Below are 20,616 nucleotides of genomic sequence, written 5' to 3' on the forward strand. Positions count from 1 at the left end.
ACATTGAAAATAAAAAATTGGAGGGTGTATGTGTGTGTGTGTGTGTTGGGGGTTTGGGGGGAGACACATTCAAACAGAAATTCTTGTCTCCAATTATAACTTCCCTGAAATAAGAACTGAAAAGCTATTGCCAGAAATTAACTGATAATGTACATTCAAGGCATGCACATCAGAAACATTCCTACCAAATGAAGAGAATGAAAAGGTCAAGACAACAAACTTTGAAGGCTAGGTCTCAACCAAAGCATACTAAACAACAACACACAGCCAAAGAGAGGGTGGCTGAAAAAAAACCCTCCATGGTAGGCAAGTCTATTACATCACCTTCTTTGGTGAGTCCGCGATCGGGTCACAAAGAGTACCGAACATCCAATCCATCAATATCGTGTAGTGGCCATAGTTATGACGGTACGTAGTGTGGTGAATTGTGTGGTAGCCAGCACCCATGACAAGCCATACCTTGCCATGGATGCAGTCATGAATGTTAGTTGTCCATAGAGCTTCAATAAATAAGAGAACAATGTGAGTCATGAAATGGGTTGGAATTATGAAGAGTGCTATCACATGCGGTAGTGCCTGTAATATCCCGTCCAGTGGATGGAATGCCAGACCTGAAATAAACAAAGTATCGCTTCTTAATCGTCAGGAATACAGTAACAACTAATAAAAGGAAAATTTTGATTGTCACCATGTCAAAAACATGGCAGAATCTGTTTGATAGATGACCCCACATCCACTTCACAGATCAAAATTCATATCTAAAAAGAATATGAAACATTTGAAAGGTGAATCCAAAGTTTCATAAAATTACAAGGATTCCATCATGTTAATGGAATCCAGTGACATCTTTGTTAATAATATAAATTTTGAGACATTTGTTAGGAACTTCCAGTTCTTGTGTGAGGCAGATATTTGACTAATGAGATGGGTGTGACGCCTGCTATCACATAGACCCACCCAAGAAATTGTGATATGCAAAATGAACGTGAAAAAATCAGTTTATTACTGTCGGTATCTTTTCAGAAAGAGATGCAAAAATGAGAAATTGCAGGGTTCCACAATGCAAACTACAAGTGCTAGAGGAAGGACCCCTAAGATTCATGAGGAGAAAATAGTAACTTTGAACTGTTGGGTTCCCCAAGAATATCAAAAAAATCGACTAATGGTTTATGTAGGACATTGAAGAGTAGTTTCTGCATAGGCTTGATCAATTGTTTTGCTCAAAGATATTAATTCACATACAAACAATTTTATTAAGAAAAAACTGATATGTTAGTAGTTTTCACAGCTACTACAGTCATATCTGTGATTGGAGAAACATACACAAGACAATGATGCATCAACCTAAGGTGTCTTAATTATGATAAGCTTCTCTGAGTTACTTCATTTAGTACCATATATTCATATTTTCACCTCTGCAACCTCATTTTGACCTTCAACTTCTAAATCAAGTACACATTTGAACCATACCACAGACAAGATTCAAAACCTGTTCTTAGCAACTACAACATGGTTGTGTGGTGTGAGGTCTTTCCTTGTGTTAATGAGGCCAGCATTTTTAAATCAGGAGCAGAGTGGATAGTTGGACTATCCTTAAACATGAATTCAAGTCAGTCTGGTCATTGACCCAAATTACTTAAAAGAAGAGGATCCTAGCAGAGATATCTTGTCGGCAGGAGGTTTTGAGGGAAGTGACTTGTCAAGGGACTTGGGAGCTCCTAGACATTGGGAGAAGAGTCTATGGGAGCATCGAGGGAGTCAGCACGTTGCAGAATGGTACAGGCGCCGGGACCATTGGTCCTAGCAGAGGGAAGGATAGATGGGAGATGAGGGGGCGCATTGGAGTAACCGATGGGGGAACCAGAAGCGGGTTTTCACTGATTAGGGTGCTGGCGCCTACTTCTCTGACGGCCTCGCAAGGGAGAGGTGGGAGGACCAATCGAAGGCAGAGGGATGGGAGGAGCAGGTTATAAGGTGTGGGGATGGCTGGAGGTTTCAGAGGCAAAGGGGATGGGAGCTTGGGTAGCTTCAGCTAAGCCAAGCTGAGAAGGGTTATCATCAGTAGCAGGGGTTTAGGCAGACATTGAGTCGAGTTGTGGCTGAAAACTTTGCACACATTGTAATGAGGGGGTCTCCAATTGTATATGACCTCTTGCTCGAAGCTGTATCCTTCTCCATCAGAGATTGTGATGGAAGTGGGGGGGGGGGGGGTGGGTTTCATCAGCAAGGACGTCAACACAAATCCTGGCAAAGGCCAGATGTTCTTTCCTTTTCGTTATACCATCTGAAAATAGAGGGGTAGCTAGAACCGAGCCAACAAAACTCAGTCCGTCTGAGCACCAGTATTGCAAGGGAGCCTTGGAAGGGAGATCCACAACGGAATGGAGGTGAGATCAACTTTGCGAAGCTGGAGGCGACGATCCCATTGACGGAGGAAGATCGGCTTGCGATCAACCTGCCAAGGGCCACCTTCAAGGACACGAATCTGGTCTCCTTCCTTAGAAAATTTGAAGATGAAAAATCCGCTATCTAACAGGTAAGTTTCCAATTGCCCTTGACTTCCAATTAAGTGGCCAACTAAGGAGTTGAACCAGAGTTTTGCCTTGTTAGCTAGGATCTCAGGAAGGCAACAAGCAATTTTTGAGTTGCCATCAGTGGCAGGGGGGGGGGGGAATAAAATGTAGCGGGAGACCTTCACCTGATGGCTCGGGGGCCTTGCTGAAGAGACTGGACCAAGCCATCCCACCCTAAGGGGTAGGGGCAGCAGGGGACGAGAGGGGGAAGGGAGAGGAGGCTCTAGGAGGAGGTAGTGAGGGTGAGGGAGGAGAGGAGGTTAAGGAGGCGGAGGGCCTGGGAGGTGGAGGCACCGTCCCAGGCAGGCCAGCCATGGAGGCTGGCGGATAGGGGGAAGGGGAGAGGTCAGACCATGGAAGGGCGAAGAGGAGAAAGTTGAAATTCCATAAGTCTTAATATGATAAAACATTGCTAAGAACCAAAAGAGCGGTAAAATATTCGTATGTTTTAATGTCCAAAAATTTATTTCCATTCATAGTGATTTTAAACAACATTTGCGCACACCAAATTAAGTTTGGAAAGCTTTCCAACAAATCCAAGATTAAATCTGATTTATATTGAAAGAGTTATGTTCCGGTCAAACCTTATTCGATACCATGTCCAAAAACAATATACACCATCAAACTTGGGTCAAAACCACGAGTATTATTGTGAGTGTTTTCTATGTGAAACTAATGCATGGATTGGATTCAAAATGTCAAAAATAGGCAGCACAACAAGAAACAGGGCAAAAAAACTTCAGGTCTCAAAAACAAGGTTTTGAGATAGCCTAGAGAAAGTACAAGGTTTCGACCGAGAATCCGAGATATGGTCGAAACCTAGGAAATCTCATAATGTAAGACAGGATTGCAGGTTCAACCAGTCCCAAAACAGGATCTAGAATCAAGGGAATGGTTCAGCTCGATGGGTTAGGGCTGGGATGGTTTGATAGGTTAGGGTTTAGGTCAGGGGTTAGGTTTAATATGAGGGAATAGGTTCTGGGATAGCAAGGAGGTCAAGGGAGTAAGCAAACAAATCTGCAGCAGGGTGTTCACCTCTGCCAATTTGCGTCGCAGGCTAAGAAATAGGGTTTTGAAGGATTTTGTGAGACTTCCTGTGGAAGACAACCCGCAGGTCAGATGGAGCTGAAAGTGGGATCAAGTGGAAGCCATAGGTGGGGGATTATGTGGTCAAAAGATTGAAAAGAGGTGATGGCTGGATAGGGCAGGAGAAAGGGGGGAATGGAATAAGAAAGTAGGGCAAATAGGCACAAACTAGTCACAGCAGCGAGGGAGGAGCAGCAGTGTGTCTCGGTTGGTGTAGAGGGATCTTCTAGGGGCTTGATAGCTTGTAGGATATGAAGAACATCAAGTTAAAGTGACCTCCTGGGCTTCCCACCGCAAGGAGTCAGCCAGATCATACACCAGCTCCTTCGTCCATGGATCAAACACCAAAGAAAAACACTTCAATGGAAGCAAAGCTTGACAGCAATATTAGAGGGTAAAATCATGGCCTGTATGGCCTCTTGGGTAGTTTTTATAGACAGCAATAAAGCGGGAATGGCAAGGGAACAAAATTAGAAAGTCCTAAAAATTAAAAACTTCCAATCTTGACCCTTGCTTGAGTTACAAGACACAATCAGCTACTAAACTTATGTGACCTTCTAATCCTTGTCACATACTAATTATGAAAATAGAAACTAACTCCATACAATGAAAATAGAAAGTAAGACTGCTAACTTGGTCCACAAGACTGACCATGACTTCAACTAGACCAACTGAACCAACCGGTTGATTGGTTCATTACATGACCCACAATTAAAAACATAGAAAACCCAATAGAACCATGGGCTACTGCTGGACAGTAGCCTATTCAAAATCGTGGCTGCTGCCTTATACTTCATCTTCTTCTTCCTTGAATACACTCCCAGCCATCATCTCGATTTCTGGCTGGTTGAAACCAGTGTCAGCACCGAGTTCTTGAACCTTTGTTGATCCTCTTAATAGACAACTGAAATTTCTTAGTTTCGAGGAATACACCTAAATCAAATGGATTACATTTGGTAGTGTGAAAATTTTTGAAACATCACCTTTTTTACTAGAAAGCAAAATCTACATTTACCAAGAGAGAAATCAGTTTAGCCATTGAGTTATTTTTCCCAAATATAATAAATATATTTTATGTCTTACAAAGATGAAAGGATATTATGAATTCATTCCTCATAAATGAAATAAGGGGGACACGAATGTAAAGTGAGTTCTTTGGGCTTACATTATCTGGTTGGTTCACACAACTCAATGATAGAACCAGGTCATGTACATCTGGGATTCTTCCTAGACATGTTTCCAGTCAGGTTTGAAAATATTGAATTGGGCAATGCAAGTGAAAAATCCAAACCAAAAGAAGCATTGGTTTAAATCAGTAAGCAGTAAATTGTTTTTGCTGAATCCATTTTCTAAATTGACCGCGAAACCAAATGGTTGGTATAAGAAGCTAGATGATCAAGATAAGAAATAGATAGGCCCTGTGATGCAGTTGAGTCACCTTAATTTACTAGAAATAAGCCTTGGGTTGGGTTAAATATGTGTGGGACCTTTACTACAATGGGTTTTCTTTGTAATGAGCATATAATAATGGTAGAGTTTTGGCATATGGGATTAGTTCAGTTAGTGTCTTCATTTCTTTGTTATTTCAGTTTCCTACTCAGGTTAGGTTACCTTATTAGTTAAGGATTGGATTAGGCCTTTTCTTTTAGTGTAGGAATCAGTTTTTGAGTCATCTATATAAGTTTGTAAGGGAGGCCAGCATTGTACACGAATTTTGATTAATGAAAAGCCTTCGCTGCTCTTCTTCTCCAATGGTGAAGAATCTTTGTGTGTGATCAAGGAATCCTTGTGTTTGATTAAGGCTGGTTGGTGTTTGATCCATCCAACCACCTTGCGGTGTGAAGCCCAGGTGTTTTTCTATCTTATTTATTCTTCTATCTTCTTCCCATCCATCGATAATGTTACTGTTCTAATTAATTTTATACAATTCATCTTCTAATACTTGCTGTTCTAGTTCCTGCAATTAATTCTGTTCAAGTTGAGATTCATATGCACGACTTTTTTTGCATGAATTCTGATTAGACAATCCAGCCATTACAATCTGTCCAAATTTTGACCAACTGTTCTTCAATCCAAAAGAAAAACTCGATTCAAGTTTTATACAGATCAGACCTGCTGCTCTGTACTTATAGTGAAACCTCTATTCTGCCCCTGTTCCTACATGTTGTTGTTTTACTGTTCTAAACTCTGAATCAATTTGCTGTGAATACTATTTTGTTTTGGCTGATTTTATTACTCTATGATCAGAATCAAATACTCAATATAATTCTGATCTCTGATAATTATTTCGATTGGACAAATTACTAAAATGCCCTTCCCTTGGTACTACTAGGATTAGTTCATATTTTCGGATCCAGCCTTTTGGATCATCCTCAGATTTTCAGCAGCTATTCCACCCCCCAAGTACTGAACTCGATTTGAGTTTCATCCCCATCTATCCATCTGATTTTGAGTTATCCACCCTAATCTGGACTTATTCTTTGATAAAGATCTTGTTATTTGGTACTGTATTGATCTTTTAAATACAGTTACATTCATAGTTAGTAAGTTCGGGTACGGTAATAATACGGGTATGGATATGTATGGCAATCATACAGGAACGGATACGTACGGCAATTAATCGGCCCATACGGCAATAGCACGTTTTAAAAATTCCAGCACAATAAAACACATACGGCAATGATATGGAACGTGTTTTAATACGGTTGCTCTGTAAAAGTCGGGAGCAAAAATAAGGGCTTATCCTAGTAAAAGTCAAGGAGCAAACTGACTTTTTGGCAATCAAATTCTAATCTCTCAAGCCTTCATGAACACTTAAAACCAATATGACTTTGCAATTTGAAATCATTTCTCATTCTTTTGGATATCTACATCTAATATTAATTAAGTTTAACCATGTCTATCAAAACAAATGTTGATAAGTAATCCATCAACCACAATCTAACATAGCAAATAATAGCATGTATCAGTCAAAATAATAATAATAATAATGAGTAGACAACCATTTAACAAATCAAAATATCATCATTGATATTATCTCATCAAACAAGACAATCCACAAAACATTATCTATAACAAGAAAATATGTATATCGTCCATCACATAACCCATGAAATCCACAAAATATAGTTCATTCCATAAAAAAGAAACAGAATTCAGTGATTCTTCCAAGTATTTAGCTTTGATGAATCCAAATTCCAGACTAACATAAACCCTATGCAGAGAATCGAGAAAATAATAAGGTCACAAGCAATGAAGCAAAGAAAATAACAATTGAAGAAAAATAATAAATAAAAGAAAAAAGAAGAAAGGGATCACCCTGCACCATGAATAAAAAACAACTAACACATATTTAAAAAAAAAAAAAACCTAGTTCGTGAAGAACTGCAGATCTGTATAAATCTTATCAACACAAACACAGAGAGAGAGAGAGAGAGAAAGATGAAAGATACCTGGAATTGATGGATATGGACTAGAACTAGAGTCTTCGAGGTTGATCAGAGAACCAGAGTGCTTTCCCTGACTGTGAGAGTAGATGGTTTGCTAGAACGAGAGTCTTCAGGTTTCAGATTTAGGGGTTTTCTCACCGGCTTTTGGACTTTTAGGTTTTCGGTTTTTTTTATTTTTTATTTTTTTTATTTAATTAAAACTCATAAATATGTATTAATACGCGATTAATACGGAAATTTATACGGCAATTAATACAGTGTTTCTTTAGAGTCGCGTATAAAATTGTACTACCTGATAGAATATGGTAAGAGTTGGATTTTTTATTCATACGGTCAAATACACGTATTAATATGGCAATTAATACGCAAACTTACTAACTATGGTTACATTACCCTGTATTCCATTAAATTTTATCCTCTCCCCCCACCCTCCAAATCTCCTTTAAAAGGAAATGATGACGTATGAAATCATGGGGTACAGACAACTAATTCAAAAATTATTAAATGAAGCCCACCATAGGAGCATAGATTAAGAACAATCACTAGTTCTGGTAAAAGATTATGAATGCTCTCATCAAAATAGGTCAGTTAAAGAGGATAAAAAAAAAAAAAACTATAGTTGGTAAGGTTACTTCTCCTAGCTGAGCAGTGACCGGTGAACAAATCCTGCCTTCACATGGGAGGTTGGATTGAGATAGGGTTATGGGATGGGGGGGTTGATTGTGCTCCAAGGGATTGAACATATGAAAAATTCTATGAAACTATGGGAGAGAGGAGCAAATATTAAAACAAAAACAAGAGTATCAGAAAACTATTTTAGCTTCAAGAACCAACCATCGAGGGTTTCCTCTAACTAAGGAAAAAAGATGGGGAAAAAATTATGGAGAAGGGGATTGATCTTGGGATAATCTTCACTCATAAAAGAAACCAATGATAGGACCTTTGGAAAGAATTTTGAGAGTTTTGGATACAAAGCAACAATTAAAGACATCTGTGAAGGAGCTCTACTACATGAACAAGCTATAAGAGAAACACAGAAATTTCCAATCATAATAGACCTATGACAGAGTCATCTTTAAGCCCATGATATTCCTGATTCATGATGGATGGATTAACTACACCAAATATGAGGAAGTCCCATGGTGTACATACTGTTCTTCATGACACTTTTGATTGAGGAGATTAGAAATGAGTACATGCAAAGCTGTAAGTATGATGGACATTTAAGAATTAAAATGATTCAAAATAAGATGGGCAAAGAGGAAGTATATGAAAGTAACTTCAGTGGAGACAATATCAAAAAGGAAAATGTAATTGATCAATAGATATCCCAAAGTTACCGTTCTCTATATGTTGAATTAATTAACCATATAGGAAATAAAAGTCTTAAGAGGACGGACCTCGGCACAACAAGGTTGCTCCATTGAGACCTAGTGATCACGGGTTTGAGTCAGGAAACAGCCTCTTAGTGAAGTGGGGGTAAGGCTGCGTACATTATGACCCTCCCCAGACCCTGCAGTGGCGGCAACCTTGTGCATTGGGTACACCCTTTTTTTATAGGGGATAGAAGCCTTGGGTTGGGTTACATATGTGTTGAGACTTTTGTCCAATAGGTTTTCATTATAATAGGCTACTTTAATGGACCTAAAACATGGGTAGGAGATAGGAAAACGGAATTACTTGGGGTTCTCAGTAGTTATTTTCTATTTCACTTCTTATTAACTATTTTATCTTAACTTTAGTAGGATTAGTTTGATGTTAACAATCCATCTTATGCCTTAACTTTTTTTCTATCTTTACCTTATCTCTATCTCTAGAATCAGTCTTTTAGTAAGATAGGTTGTTTATTATTATTTTCTTTTGCACAAAGTTATCTGTAATCAATTCTGATGCTATCCGACTTGACTTAAATCACATTAAAAAAAGAAGTAAAGGACATAGGCCTCCCCAACGATTTGAAGTAATACGATATCGTTGAGCATGTTCCTCTTCACTTTTGGGGTAGACCAGGATATCGTCGATAAATACGATGACATACTTGTTTAGTACGTCGTGGAATACCCTGTTCATCATATCCATGAACGCAACTGGGGCGTTGGTTAATCCGAATGACAACACCAAGAATTCGTAGTGTCCGTATCGGGTTCTAAACACCGTCTAGTGAATGTCGCTACCCTTGATCTTCAACTGATTGTACCTAGACCGAAGATCAATCTTAGAGAAAACCCTTGCACCTTGCAATTGATCAAACAGGTCATCGATGCGTGGCAATGGGTATCGGTTCTTGATTGTGAGTTTGTTCAGCTCCCGATAGTTGATGCACATTCGCATGCTTCCATCCTTCTTCTTCACGAACAACACAGGTGCTCCCCAAGGAGACACGCTTGGTCGAATAAGTCCCTTCTTCAGTAAATCTTGCAATTGAATCTGCAGCTCTTTTAGCTCCACAGGCGCCATTCTGTAAGGTGCTACACCAGGAACTAAGTTGATCGCGAACTCCGTTTCTGGCCATTAACATGCAACGGAAAGCTTGAAGTTCATCCGGAGTGAGCCTAATGTCTGTGGAAGGGGCTGCAGCAGTTTCAGTATGATTACCCTTGGACTTGGACTTCCACGACCACGTTTCACCTCAAAGTCAGCAGGTTTACCATGAAGTTTCCAGCAGTTGGCTTTAGTGTGATATGGTTTATGGTAGTGCTCACATTTAATGACCTCCTTAGAGGTATCTCCAATGTGAGAAGACCCATCAGATATGGAAGTAGAACTTCAACCAGTTTGCAAGGCAGATCAGTCAATGGTAGGAGGATGAAGCATGGCAACCCGTCTATTTTTTCCAATATGAACCAGAGCATAAGACTGATCCAATGTAGGAAAAGATGATCTGCTAAGGACTTGAACACGAATCTGATCGTATTCAGCATTCAAACCAGTCAGGAAGTCATAAACTCCAATCTTGTCACATGCTTGCTGTAGGCAGCAATGTTTGTTGCATTAGTGGGCTGGTAATCAGTGTAGTGATCCAAATGTTGCCACAAGCTACGAAGGGGGAGCATAGTACTGGGAGATGGAAACTTCTTTTTGGGTGGTTTCATGAACTTTCTTGCGAAGTTCACACACCTGAGCATTGTTTCCAACCTGACCATAAGTCTCCTTCGCAGCAATCCATATATGAGCAACAGTGTCTAATAGCAAATAACCACCGGCAAGGTCAGGTTGCACACAGTTAAGAAAGAAGGACATGACTTGGGAGTCATTTGAAATCCATTGATCCTGAAGAGGACCAGCTGTAGAGTGCTTCTTGGCAGTCCCAGTGATGTGTCCAGTAAGACCGCAACCAGCAATAGTTAAGTAAGTAGACCTGGACCACATCAGGTATTTAATGCCATCAAGTTTGATTGAGACAGCAAAGGGAAGATACTCATTCTGTGGCTGCCCATCAAGCCCAGAAGTAACAGTAGAAGTGTCAGACATTAGGGCACAAGAAAACACCAGATCCACTCAAATATGGAGAAAATCAATATCTTCAAAATCAGCTGTTGGAAACAGCTCAAACTTGGATCGAGTTCTTCTGTTGGTGAGGTGAATAACTCCCCCAAAAATTAGCTGCTGCTGATAAGGGATAGGTGAAATTGAGCTGTCAGGGTTTTAGGAGAAAACCCAAAAAAAAAAAGAAGAGAATATGTAGATAACCCCAAAAAACTTGGCAGAAAAGGCCACAGCTAGGATCCTCTTTTAGGGTAATGAAGACCTCCTCCAAAAAACCAGCTTTGATCAAAAAGGGGAAAGCTGAAATCGATGAAGTAAGGGTTTTGAAAAAAAAAACACCCAAGTCCTGAAATCAATAATTGGTCTTCAATCTTGCAAGCAATGATGGATGCTTCCACAGGAGCAGTACTTGATCTTCTATATATGATGTAGACTCAGTCTCCAAAAAAGAAGAATCGCAGAAGGGAGAAAGCACTCCAATCGATCCTTGCAGGGTTTGATGTTTTTATCTCATCGAGGTGGGAGATAGGGCAGCAACTAGATGCATAAGAATCACCTCATTAGTGCTGCCCTGTTATGGTTTAGAAGGACAAAAGGAGGAAGAAGAGAAGGTGGAAGAAGAACGGTGAGATAAGAAGTTTGCGATAGAAGGAAGGAGAAGCTGAAATCAGATTTAATGGCTCTGATACCATGTTAACAGCAGTGCTAAGGCTGAATGCTTGGATGATCAATGTGATCACCAAACCCTTATATTTATAATAAAGAGAGAATGGACAGAATTACAATTAGGCCCCCTCATAGCCAACTCTACTAAATAAGTCGGCTATGGGGGAAAACCCCAAAATACCCTTTCGGGTTACATCACTAAACAATTATATTTTAAATGTCCACAAGAAGAGTTACATCAATGTACTATTGAACAAGAATCAACCGTATTAACAGGGATACATCACGCTAACTAACCTTTTAGATAACTTGAATTAATGATGACAGAAACAGCTCATACACCAACAAGAATAATCCCCATACACCAAGCACAGACTAAAAACCTATCTGCAAGTCTAAATTCATGCATTGAGTAAGATCTCCGTCAATGGTTTTGGAAATCATGGCACAGAACCCGAAAGGTAAAAAGAGTATAGAAAATTTTATGTATTTCAGTCTTATAGTTTGACAGAGTTTAGTAAAGTTTGATTCTTGAGTATCTTCATGTGAAGCCACTTAACCGCATGTTACAGCACGCACCTCTACAATGGAGACACAAAAATAAACCAGCACATGGATAACATGTAACGCATGAATTAAATAGGCAATAGAACGTACCAGCAAATGGAGAAAGCGTGTTTTGCTTGTTGTAAATGTGATGTGTCGTATGAAGATATTTGTACAAAGGTTTTATGTCATGCAACTCTCTGTGCATCCAATAAATCCCAAACTCAACAAATACAAAATAAATCACCAAGTAGACAAGGTAGGCCTGCCAACCAATGTCACTTATTCTAGAAAAACACCTTGTCCAGCCACTTTCAACCATGTACTCTGAAACTGTTGGAAGAGCACAGTACCAGGGCATGGCCTTCATTGAAACAATTATTTGCAAAAGCATGGCCTTTGTTGAAGGTATGGCATCTGTAACAAGAGTATTTAAGCTCTAAGAAAATGTCAACAAATAAAGTAATGAATGAAAAGCATTGTTTCTCAATCAATCTAAAAAAACAGTAGATATGTTTATAAAAGACAAAGAAGATGAAGAAGTAATTCCTAAAAGAAGAATAAGTAACTTGTTATCTTAATTGATGGGGAAGCAAACAGAAAGTGATTTGACCATCTGCTTTTACTTGTGGAAGGTCACCATAGAAGCAAAAATGAGCAAATTATGGTATGCCAAATTCAGAGGCAAGAGTTACAAAATAAACTGAGATATTCAAAATACTGAGGTGTTCAACCCTCTAAATATACTGTAGTTCTGCACTACAATAAACTCTGTTACGTGTAAAGATAATCTACAAATAAAATAAGAAAAGAGAGAAATAATAAGGAGAAAAAAAGAGAGAGAGAGAGAGAGAGAATATGGATGCTTTATGGACGAAGCAAGGGCATTTGGCTTGGGTGGGGAAGCCTACCTCATCTTTAAGAGATAAATTAGAGGTTAATCGTCTATCTTCCTTTTCATATTAGCCTATTAAATAGGCAACGCCAAACAAGTAGTTACTAACTCCAAAAACTTCTCCCACACCTCACGTGCAACTTCAATTACATCCCTAAATAACTACAACAAACACCACAACTCCACGTCTACTTAATCACTTACATAGTTACATAAGCTTAACTACTTACAACTACTCACGTACATATTGGCATATAACAATCCATCCCCCTAAAATTTGGTCACCTCAAGACCACTAGGCTACAAATAAAAATTAAAATCATTCCACCTGGATCCAAAATCTTGTTAGAGTAATTCCCAAGTTGCTTCCTTTGATGGTCAATGGATATTAATTGGATGCTACGCCACAAACTTGTCGGTCCAATAAATGAAAAATATGATGAAAATCCCATACAGACGCGGAACGGTTAATCTCTGCTGAACAAATCTCTTCCATCCGTCCTTGTTTTAAGCCATTAAATAGAGGATAATCCCGTATAGACCCGGGACAGTCGATTTCCTCTGTTTTGCCTAGCTCTGATGCCATTTGTTACGTGCAAAGATAATTTAAAAATAAAATTAGAAAAAAGAGAAATAGGGAGAGAGAGAGAGAGAGAGAGAGAATATGGATGCTTTACAGACGAAGCAAGGGTGTCTGGCTTGGGTGAGGAAGCCTACCTCATCACTAGAGATAAATTAAGGGATTTAATCATCCATTTTCCATTTCATATTAGCCTATTAAATAGGCAATGCTGAACAAGTAGTTACTAAATCCTAAAACTTCTCCCACATCTCCCACACCTCACGTACAACTTCAATTACATCCCTAAATAACTACAACAAATACCACAACTCCACGTCTACTTAACCACTTAGGGTGTCAAAACCAAACCGAAACTGAACCGAACCGTATAAACTGAAACCATGAAACCGTTTAATAAATGGTTCGGTTAAACTGAGGCCGTTTAGTTAAACGGTTTGAACCGAACCGAACCGTTTCACCGAATAAACCGTTTCACACTCTTAAATGTACATAAATGTGTCAAAAGCAAATAGAAACGGTTTACCTAACTGAACCAAACCGTTTAAAACGAAACCGTGAAACCTTTTAATAAATGGTTCGGTTATGGTTTCAAAGGTGAGACCATTTAGTTAAACGGTTTGAACCGAACTGAACCGATTAACACCCTTACTTACATAGTTACATAGGCTTAACTACTTACAACTATTCACGTACATAGCGGCACATAACAAACTCCACCTCCAATTAGATTAAAAAAACTTTTGCATATGAAACGGCCAGATAGGGCCTAGGGTAGCTGAGATAATCCATCGATGTTGTGTTGGTGCAAGTGTGCAACACAACCTCGGTAATTTTGCAATTGGACGTGCATTATTGAGGCAAGGCAAGATGAAAATATCATTATGTTATCATCTTTCAGTTCTCCCAACTATTCTCTCATGTTCACTGTAAATGCCACATCTTAAATATTTATGCCACCTGCCTAAGTGGTTTGAACATATATTTTGATGTTTGAAATGAGAGAGAAACAAAAACATAATGCTTAAGAGTTAAGACACACTGTACACGAAGTATAGCAAAATCATCATATCAGGCATGACATGCACATTCATTGGACATTGGTTTGGAATAACTACAAGATCCGACAACAAGAAATCCTATAAAACAACTGAATCCAAAGAGAAGCTGCACAAATTCGTTGCTCTTCTATTAGTAACAAGCAGGATTTTAGAGCATGGATCTTTGTAACCATGATTGGAATAGTCAAGGAAGCCAGGAAAAAACTGCAATGCCATTGCAATGAAGAGAAAGCAAAACACGAAGTAGCTTAGGAATGCCTGAAGGTTCATTCGGGCATCTACGTCTATGAAATGTGGGAATACGAAAAAAGCAAATAAGTTTTGAAAATCACTATAAAAAGCAAGTTTTCGATGAGGACCATGCAGGGCCACAAGTAGGCTTTTGATGACCGTCTCGTGAAGGTTAGCGAGGACAAATATGGTAATCTCATAATAAGGTTCTAGATAATCAAAATTTTCTCCCGCCTTTCTGCATCTTTTCTACGATCAAATAGTATCCGACGAGCAATTTTTCGATCGAAAAGACAGAAAGACAACTAAAAAGTGAAAAGTGAGCATGCAAAGATAAAGTAAGAATCAGAACAAATAGATACCCACGGAAAAATTACAAAAAGCTATTAGTCCAAATACATATCTATCAATTCCACACAAACAACACAGGATCAAACATGTCCAACTAACTAAACACACAGATTTGACGAAATCATCCTTTATAAATCGAACATCAATGGCTTCCAACTAGAACGACACTGAGAGGACTGAGAAGACCTAGAATGATTGTAAATGACTAAATTGGAAAAGAAGAGGCGAAATATTTATACCTTTCGGAATATAAACGTTTCGTTTCAAATAATAAATGTAGAAACACCAGAGAAACCCGGAGACAAAATAAACTAAAGTTCCACCAATGTAATTCCGAATCCAGGACTGGAGAAAGTGAGGAAGGGGCTTCCAAAGATTGTCAGGCAGAAGGCTTCCCAGCACAATGCGATTGAAAAAGTTGGTTTCGTTAACGAAAAGCTGCAAGTACTCTTCCATTCTCAGGAGATAAATCTCCGCCTACAGCCACGGATGGCCGCCGAATACCGCCGGAGATTCTAATACAGACAGAGAAAAAGACAGCGCAAATGAAGACTGAACAGAGAGATTCGAAAACGAGGAATAGTGCGTGGGCAGAGGACAGGACGGCAATGGAATATGAAGGGACCGTGACGTCTCAGTGTCTCACGTGCTAAGAGTACTATTGGTGTCATCGTCTTAACGCTAGACACGTGGAATAGAACGAAGGAAATATAGGTATTGTCGCCTCGGTCAATTTGTCATTTTATGAAAAAATATTGGTCAAATTGTCATTTTACCTTTGTCGTATTCATCGCTTCATACGTGAAAGAAAAGGATGTATGATCAGATTCCCCTAGGTTGTGTTTGGTATGCATTCTAGATCGATTTTAGATTCTCGAGATAAAAAACTATTTTTATCATCAGAGAATACGAAATCAACTTAGAATGCATACCAAATGCTATCCTAGTTTCACAGAATAGAGCCCAAATATGAAATTCATACGAGAATGTATCAGGGTTTGAAAATATCGGATCGGCCAATTCGAATTGGACCGATTTTGTACGGTAAATAAGGTTCATGTGTATTTTAGCTAGGGTTGTAAGTTTGGGCTTGTCAGCCTGAGCCTGCCCAAACAAGGTCAGGGCTGGATTTTTCAACCTTGAGGGCAGGTTAGGGTTGAAATTTTTAGGCCTAGGGTCAGGATCAATCGAGTTGGGCCTGGGTTGAGGTCTCGGGCTAAGCCCAGCCTGGCCTGGCCCTGTGTTAGGTTATGCTTTACAGTTTATTGATTACATTTTGCAATTTTTGTTTAGTATTTAATTATCTATTGGTTTACTCAAAATAAAAAACTAATTATCTATTGAACAAAAGTATTTAAAATTTTAAGATTGGGCTAAGTATTTTAACCAAAAGAAAAGTCTAATAGTCTTTTTTTTTTTATTTTTTGGGGTAGAAAAGAGGGCTATTGATTCATGTGCGTCCAACGCCAAGCAAAGGAAAAACAGATACATAGAACAGAAAGAGAGCATGATAAACACAAGGTATGGATATAAGGTATCCAAAACCAAGGAGTGGAAATTGACCCAGTCTTACATGCCATTGACTAGGTCATCCAGGCTAGGGAATGGGTCACAATCACTTCCCTAAAAGAAAAGACAGCTAAAATTGAGTGCATGCACAAACGTGCCAATAGAGGGGACCCCATATGTGCCAAAAAGACCAACACCAAACTGCCCACGTGTGTCGACATACTGCCACAACCTACTTTTAAACAGACTAGCCGGATCGGCAAAGGTCTGTTGGATCAACGAGTGGAGCATCAACCGACGACAGGAAAACCACCAGAATCATTGCCATAGCCTACTTTCGAACAGATTTACAAAGATTTGCGGGATCGATGAGTGGAGTTTTGTCCTGTTGATAGGAGAGGGATGGTGAAGAGTGAACAGCGGCTGGAGCTTTGGAGCCAACGACAACCTCGGTGCCACCAGCATCTGAGGCGGCATCACCTGCAAACACACAAAAAAAGAAAAAGAGAAATAGAATCCAAAGGAATAGCAACATCAATGGGAACTTTTCCTATAGGAGGGGGTGCCATTTCACAACAACAATGGAGACTTTTTCGTTCCCCCTGCATGTGAAATCTCCAGCTCCTCTCATCAAGTCAAAACTCCCAAGGTTCGACATTAGAACCAAGAGCTGTATAGCTCTGAAATGAGGCGAGTGGAAGAGAAGGAGAAGAAGAGGAAAGGGAAGAGAAAGGGAAAGAAAAGGGGGAAAAAAAAGGTAGAGGAAACATGCCACTGGGGCGGAGGACTGCACGCCACATTGGTGGAGAAAGATCACGCCACAGGGGCAAAAAGGCTACATTGTGAGCCGAAGGTCATGCGATGACCGCTGCAAGTGGTTCTTGCGCTGCCAAGAGAAACCCTAGGTTTTCCATAGACCGTTCTCACTTGAAGAACAACAGAAAAGTTAAAATTGAAGGGAGGATTCCTCTTTTTTATTTCAAAATTTGAAAGATCAGAACTTGATTCTGTTCATTTGGGTTGATATCGTTGGAGAATTGAATGGATTACAAGTGGCGATACTGGCGGTGCCGACGGTGAGGTATCTTCGATGCTTACCCGCTTACTTTCCCAAACAACTAGCCACATAGAAAAACAATACAAAACATTGTTTGTCTAGTGGCAGTGATAAACAACCGTCATAAGATCTCTCTATAGGGCAGCAGTTTTGTGTGTGTGTGTGTGTGTGTGTGTGAAACAAATCAATACCCAATCACATGAGACTGGTCAATCAGGGCCAACCAGGCCATAGCAAAAATCAAGGTCAATCATGGCTGAGTTGGGTTGAGCTGAGCCAGACAAGATTGGGCCTGGGCTGAGATATTTCAACCCGACCTTGGGCCAGATTGGGTTTGGGTTGAGCTAAGAAGACTCAGGGTTGGGCTAGGGTTTTACAAAATCCGGCCCAACCCGACCCTGTTTCACCACTAATTTTAGTTGATTTCAACCGATTCAGGCCATCGGTCGAGACCTATCAGATCCTGATTCTTGGTTTGTAAACCTGAGTACGATAGTATGGGCAAATCAAGTCCGGCCCATTCTTTCTAAGAAGGAACTTGCTTCGGGTTGGCAACTAGGTGGATTCTGGTATTCCTCTTTTGGTGAGGAATTTTACTCATCAAGAGGTTTGGTTGATAGTAAGGGGAGCACAATTGTTACTGGATCAAGCTCAAGAGCTGTATTTATAGAGAATTATAAAAATATGAGCTCAAATTCAAGTAATCTATTTTACCCTTCTTCAGATTTTGCCTCTCCTAGTCCTTAATTGTCTAACACTCCGGCTCCCTCTCCTCTCTCGGTGAGCTAAAGCTCAAGAGGCTTGAAGTCGAAATCATCGAAATCACTACAATCGGTGGCGCAATTGCCACCACTCCACTACATCCATTCGCTTTGTCACCTCTAGCATCTATAGAGAGGTTAATAAAAACATGAATTCCTCACTTGAAAGAAATTCTTTGGATAAGCGATATTCAGTCAAGCATTTAGTACCCACATTCACCTCTATGAAGTTCTTCAGGGCGTAGGAGAAAAAATCCGACCTTACTCGTTTAGGACGACCACCCTCCCCCCCTTACTAAACCTCAGATTTACCTCTAAGAAGTTCTTCAGAGAAGAGCCCACATTCATTGGCAAAAAGTTCAATGGATTAGTACCCGCATTTGCCAACGAAAGAATTTGTTGGCGACGAGGGGGAGAGGAGGGGAGAGAGAGAGGGCAATGAGTGTCGTTGGGTTACAGAAAAGAGAGGGAGAGAAAAAAATGTGTACTAGTGGTAGAAAGAATGGGTTACAACAATGGATGAATTGAATGATTAGATGCAAAAAGTGAGATTTAACGAATAATTAAATCCTAATGTGCAAGATTCAATTGTAGGAAAAAGGCTGATTAATCTAAAGAAGAGGTGTTGAGCTTACCTCCATAAGACCAAGAAGTTCAGTGCTCTATCCAACTATGAATAAAGATTTTCTGGCGAACGACGACATCGATCCCCAATTTCTTCTGGTTTCTCTGTATTCCCTCATACCATACTCTGTGATGGTGAGTTATGTGTACTGCATACTGAAACCAGGGACCTGGGGAGACTTTAAGTACCCTCTAGATAACTAACTACCTTCCATATTTGTGGTTATCGGGTGGTGGTAAAAACTACTCGATCAACTACTCCCACACCTAATGTTGATGTGGCAATGTATGCCATATCTTACATTATCCCACTTGACCTATATTGTCATATGCCAAGTAATTGATATAAGTTCTTAATATAATGTATGTTCATAGTAAACATTAACATTGTAAGCGTACTTAACATTTGAGATGAAAACTTCAACCTAAGAATCATGGTGGTACATGTCTTTACAAAGAACACTTCCTTCCATGTATCATGTTGGATTGTCCTTTTCAAAACGAACCTTATGTGGTGAGTAGAAATGTATAGAATCAACTCTATAGTCAATTCATGGTCCAAAATTTATTACCCTTCAACCTTAAGGACATCAATCATTTGATTGCCCTCAAAGACATCTATCACAAATCAACCTTTCGACGAAGGCTTTATGACCAACGACTCAATACCCTTCGTTAAGGGTCTATGTCAGTGGAGGAGTACACAGACTAGTTTGAAGATCTTCTCTCACGTATAGGTGTTGATGAAGAAGATAACCAACTCTTATCTCGTTTCAAATTGTGATTACGACCTGATATCCGTGACAAGATGAGCGTGATCTATATCCTCAATTTGAACGATTGTTTTGAGAAGGCACTTAAAGCAGAGGATTTACTCAAATTGGCTTCTCGATGTTTTAATCCATAATCCAGAGATGTCATGAAGAACTTCAAAACAAATAAACCAAGTGGTACATGCACCTACCCGAGTTGCACAAGCTACAATGGATAAGGTGAGGCTCCTATGATTAATATAGGTGCCACAAAATGTTATTATTGATTGTAATGGGTTCGGTCACTATGCAAAATTTTTCCACAATGGGGTAAATCAAATTCAATCATTGAATCCAACTCCGAGTTGCTAATCTATGAACCTCAAGTGGATGATTATTGGTCAGTTAATGCTACCTGGCCTCGAGGGAGAGGATTACAATGCTACCTTAAATGATGATAATGATGATGATATCTATGAGGTTAAAATCATTAATCAGATTTTGTTCGCTGAAGCTAAAGGTGAAGATTGGTGACACCATTGCATTACATGCACATTGATGACTAGTGGAACGTACAAGTCTTATTGGACAGCGGTAGTAACGTCAACATGGTGTCACAAGCCTTCATTACTGAAGAGAAGCTGAAGCCAGAACCATATCCACAACCATACAAGGTATCACTCCTCAACGATGACACTTTGGAGGTTAACCAACGATGTTCTATGCCTTTGAAGATTTCAAGTTATGAGAAAGACGTATGGTGTGACATCATAACTATGGTGTTGACCGATGATCTACTTGGACGGCCTTGGATTACGACAACATGTTGGTGGTAGGCACTAAAAACAATATTTTTGTAAATCTTTAGTGTTGTTAATCCACTCAACATACCAATGATGAAATTAAATCTTAGAGCTGCACAATCCAAACGACAATATATAGATTTTGAAGTTGTAGTCATGAAACACCATCAAAAGAATATATGTATG

General features: G+C 39.5%; 1 protein-coding gene across 1 annotated transcript; it reads right to left on the reverse strand.

The window, feature by feature from the left end:
- Positions 1–238: 238 nt before the first annotated feature.
- Positions 239–15,453, reverse strand: LOC122649487 (delta(7)-sterol-C5(6)-desaturase-like). Its single transcript, XM_043842671.1, has 3 exons — positions 15,164–15,453; positions 11,918–12,223; positions 239–611 (listed from the first exon to the last, which is right to left on the reverse strand). The coding sequence occupies exons 1-3, from the start codon at positions 15,378–15,380 to the stop codon at positions 316–318; spliced, it is 819 nt and encodes a 272-aa protein (XP_043698606.1). The 5' UTR covers positions 15,381–15,453; the 3' UTR covers positions 239–315.
- Between the last annotated feature and the right edge of the window lie 5,163 nt (positions 15,454–20,616).

Source organism: Telopea speciosissima, chromosome 2, assembly GCF_018873765.1.
Source record: "Telopea speciosissima isolate NSW1024214 ecotype Mountain lineage chromosome 2, Tspe_v1, whole genome shotgun sequence".
Taxonomy (NCBI): domain Eukaryota; kingdom Viridiplantae; phylum Streptophyta; class Magnoliopsida; order Proteales; family Proteaceae; genus Telopea; species Telopea speciosissima.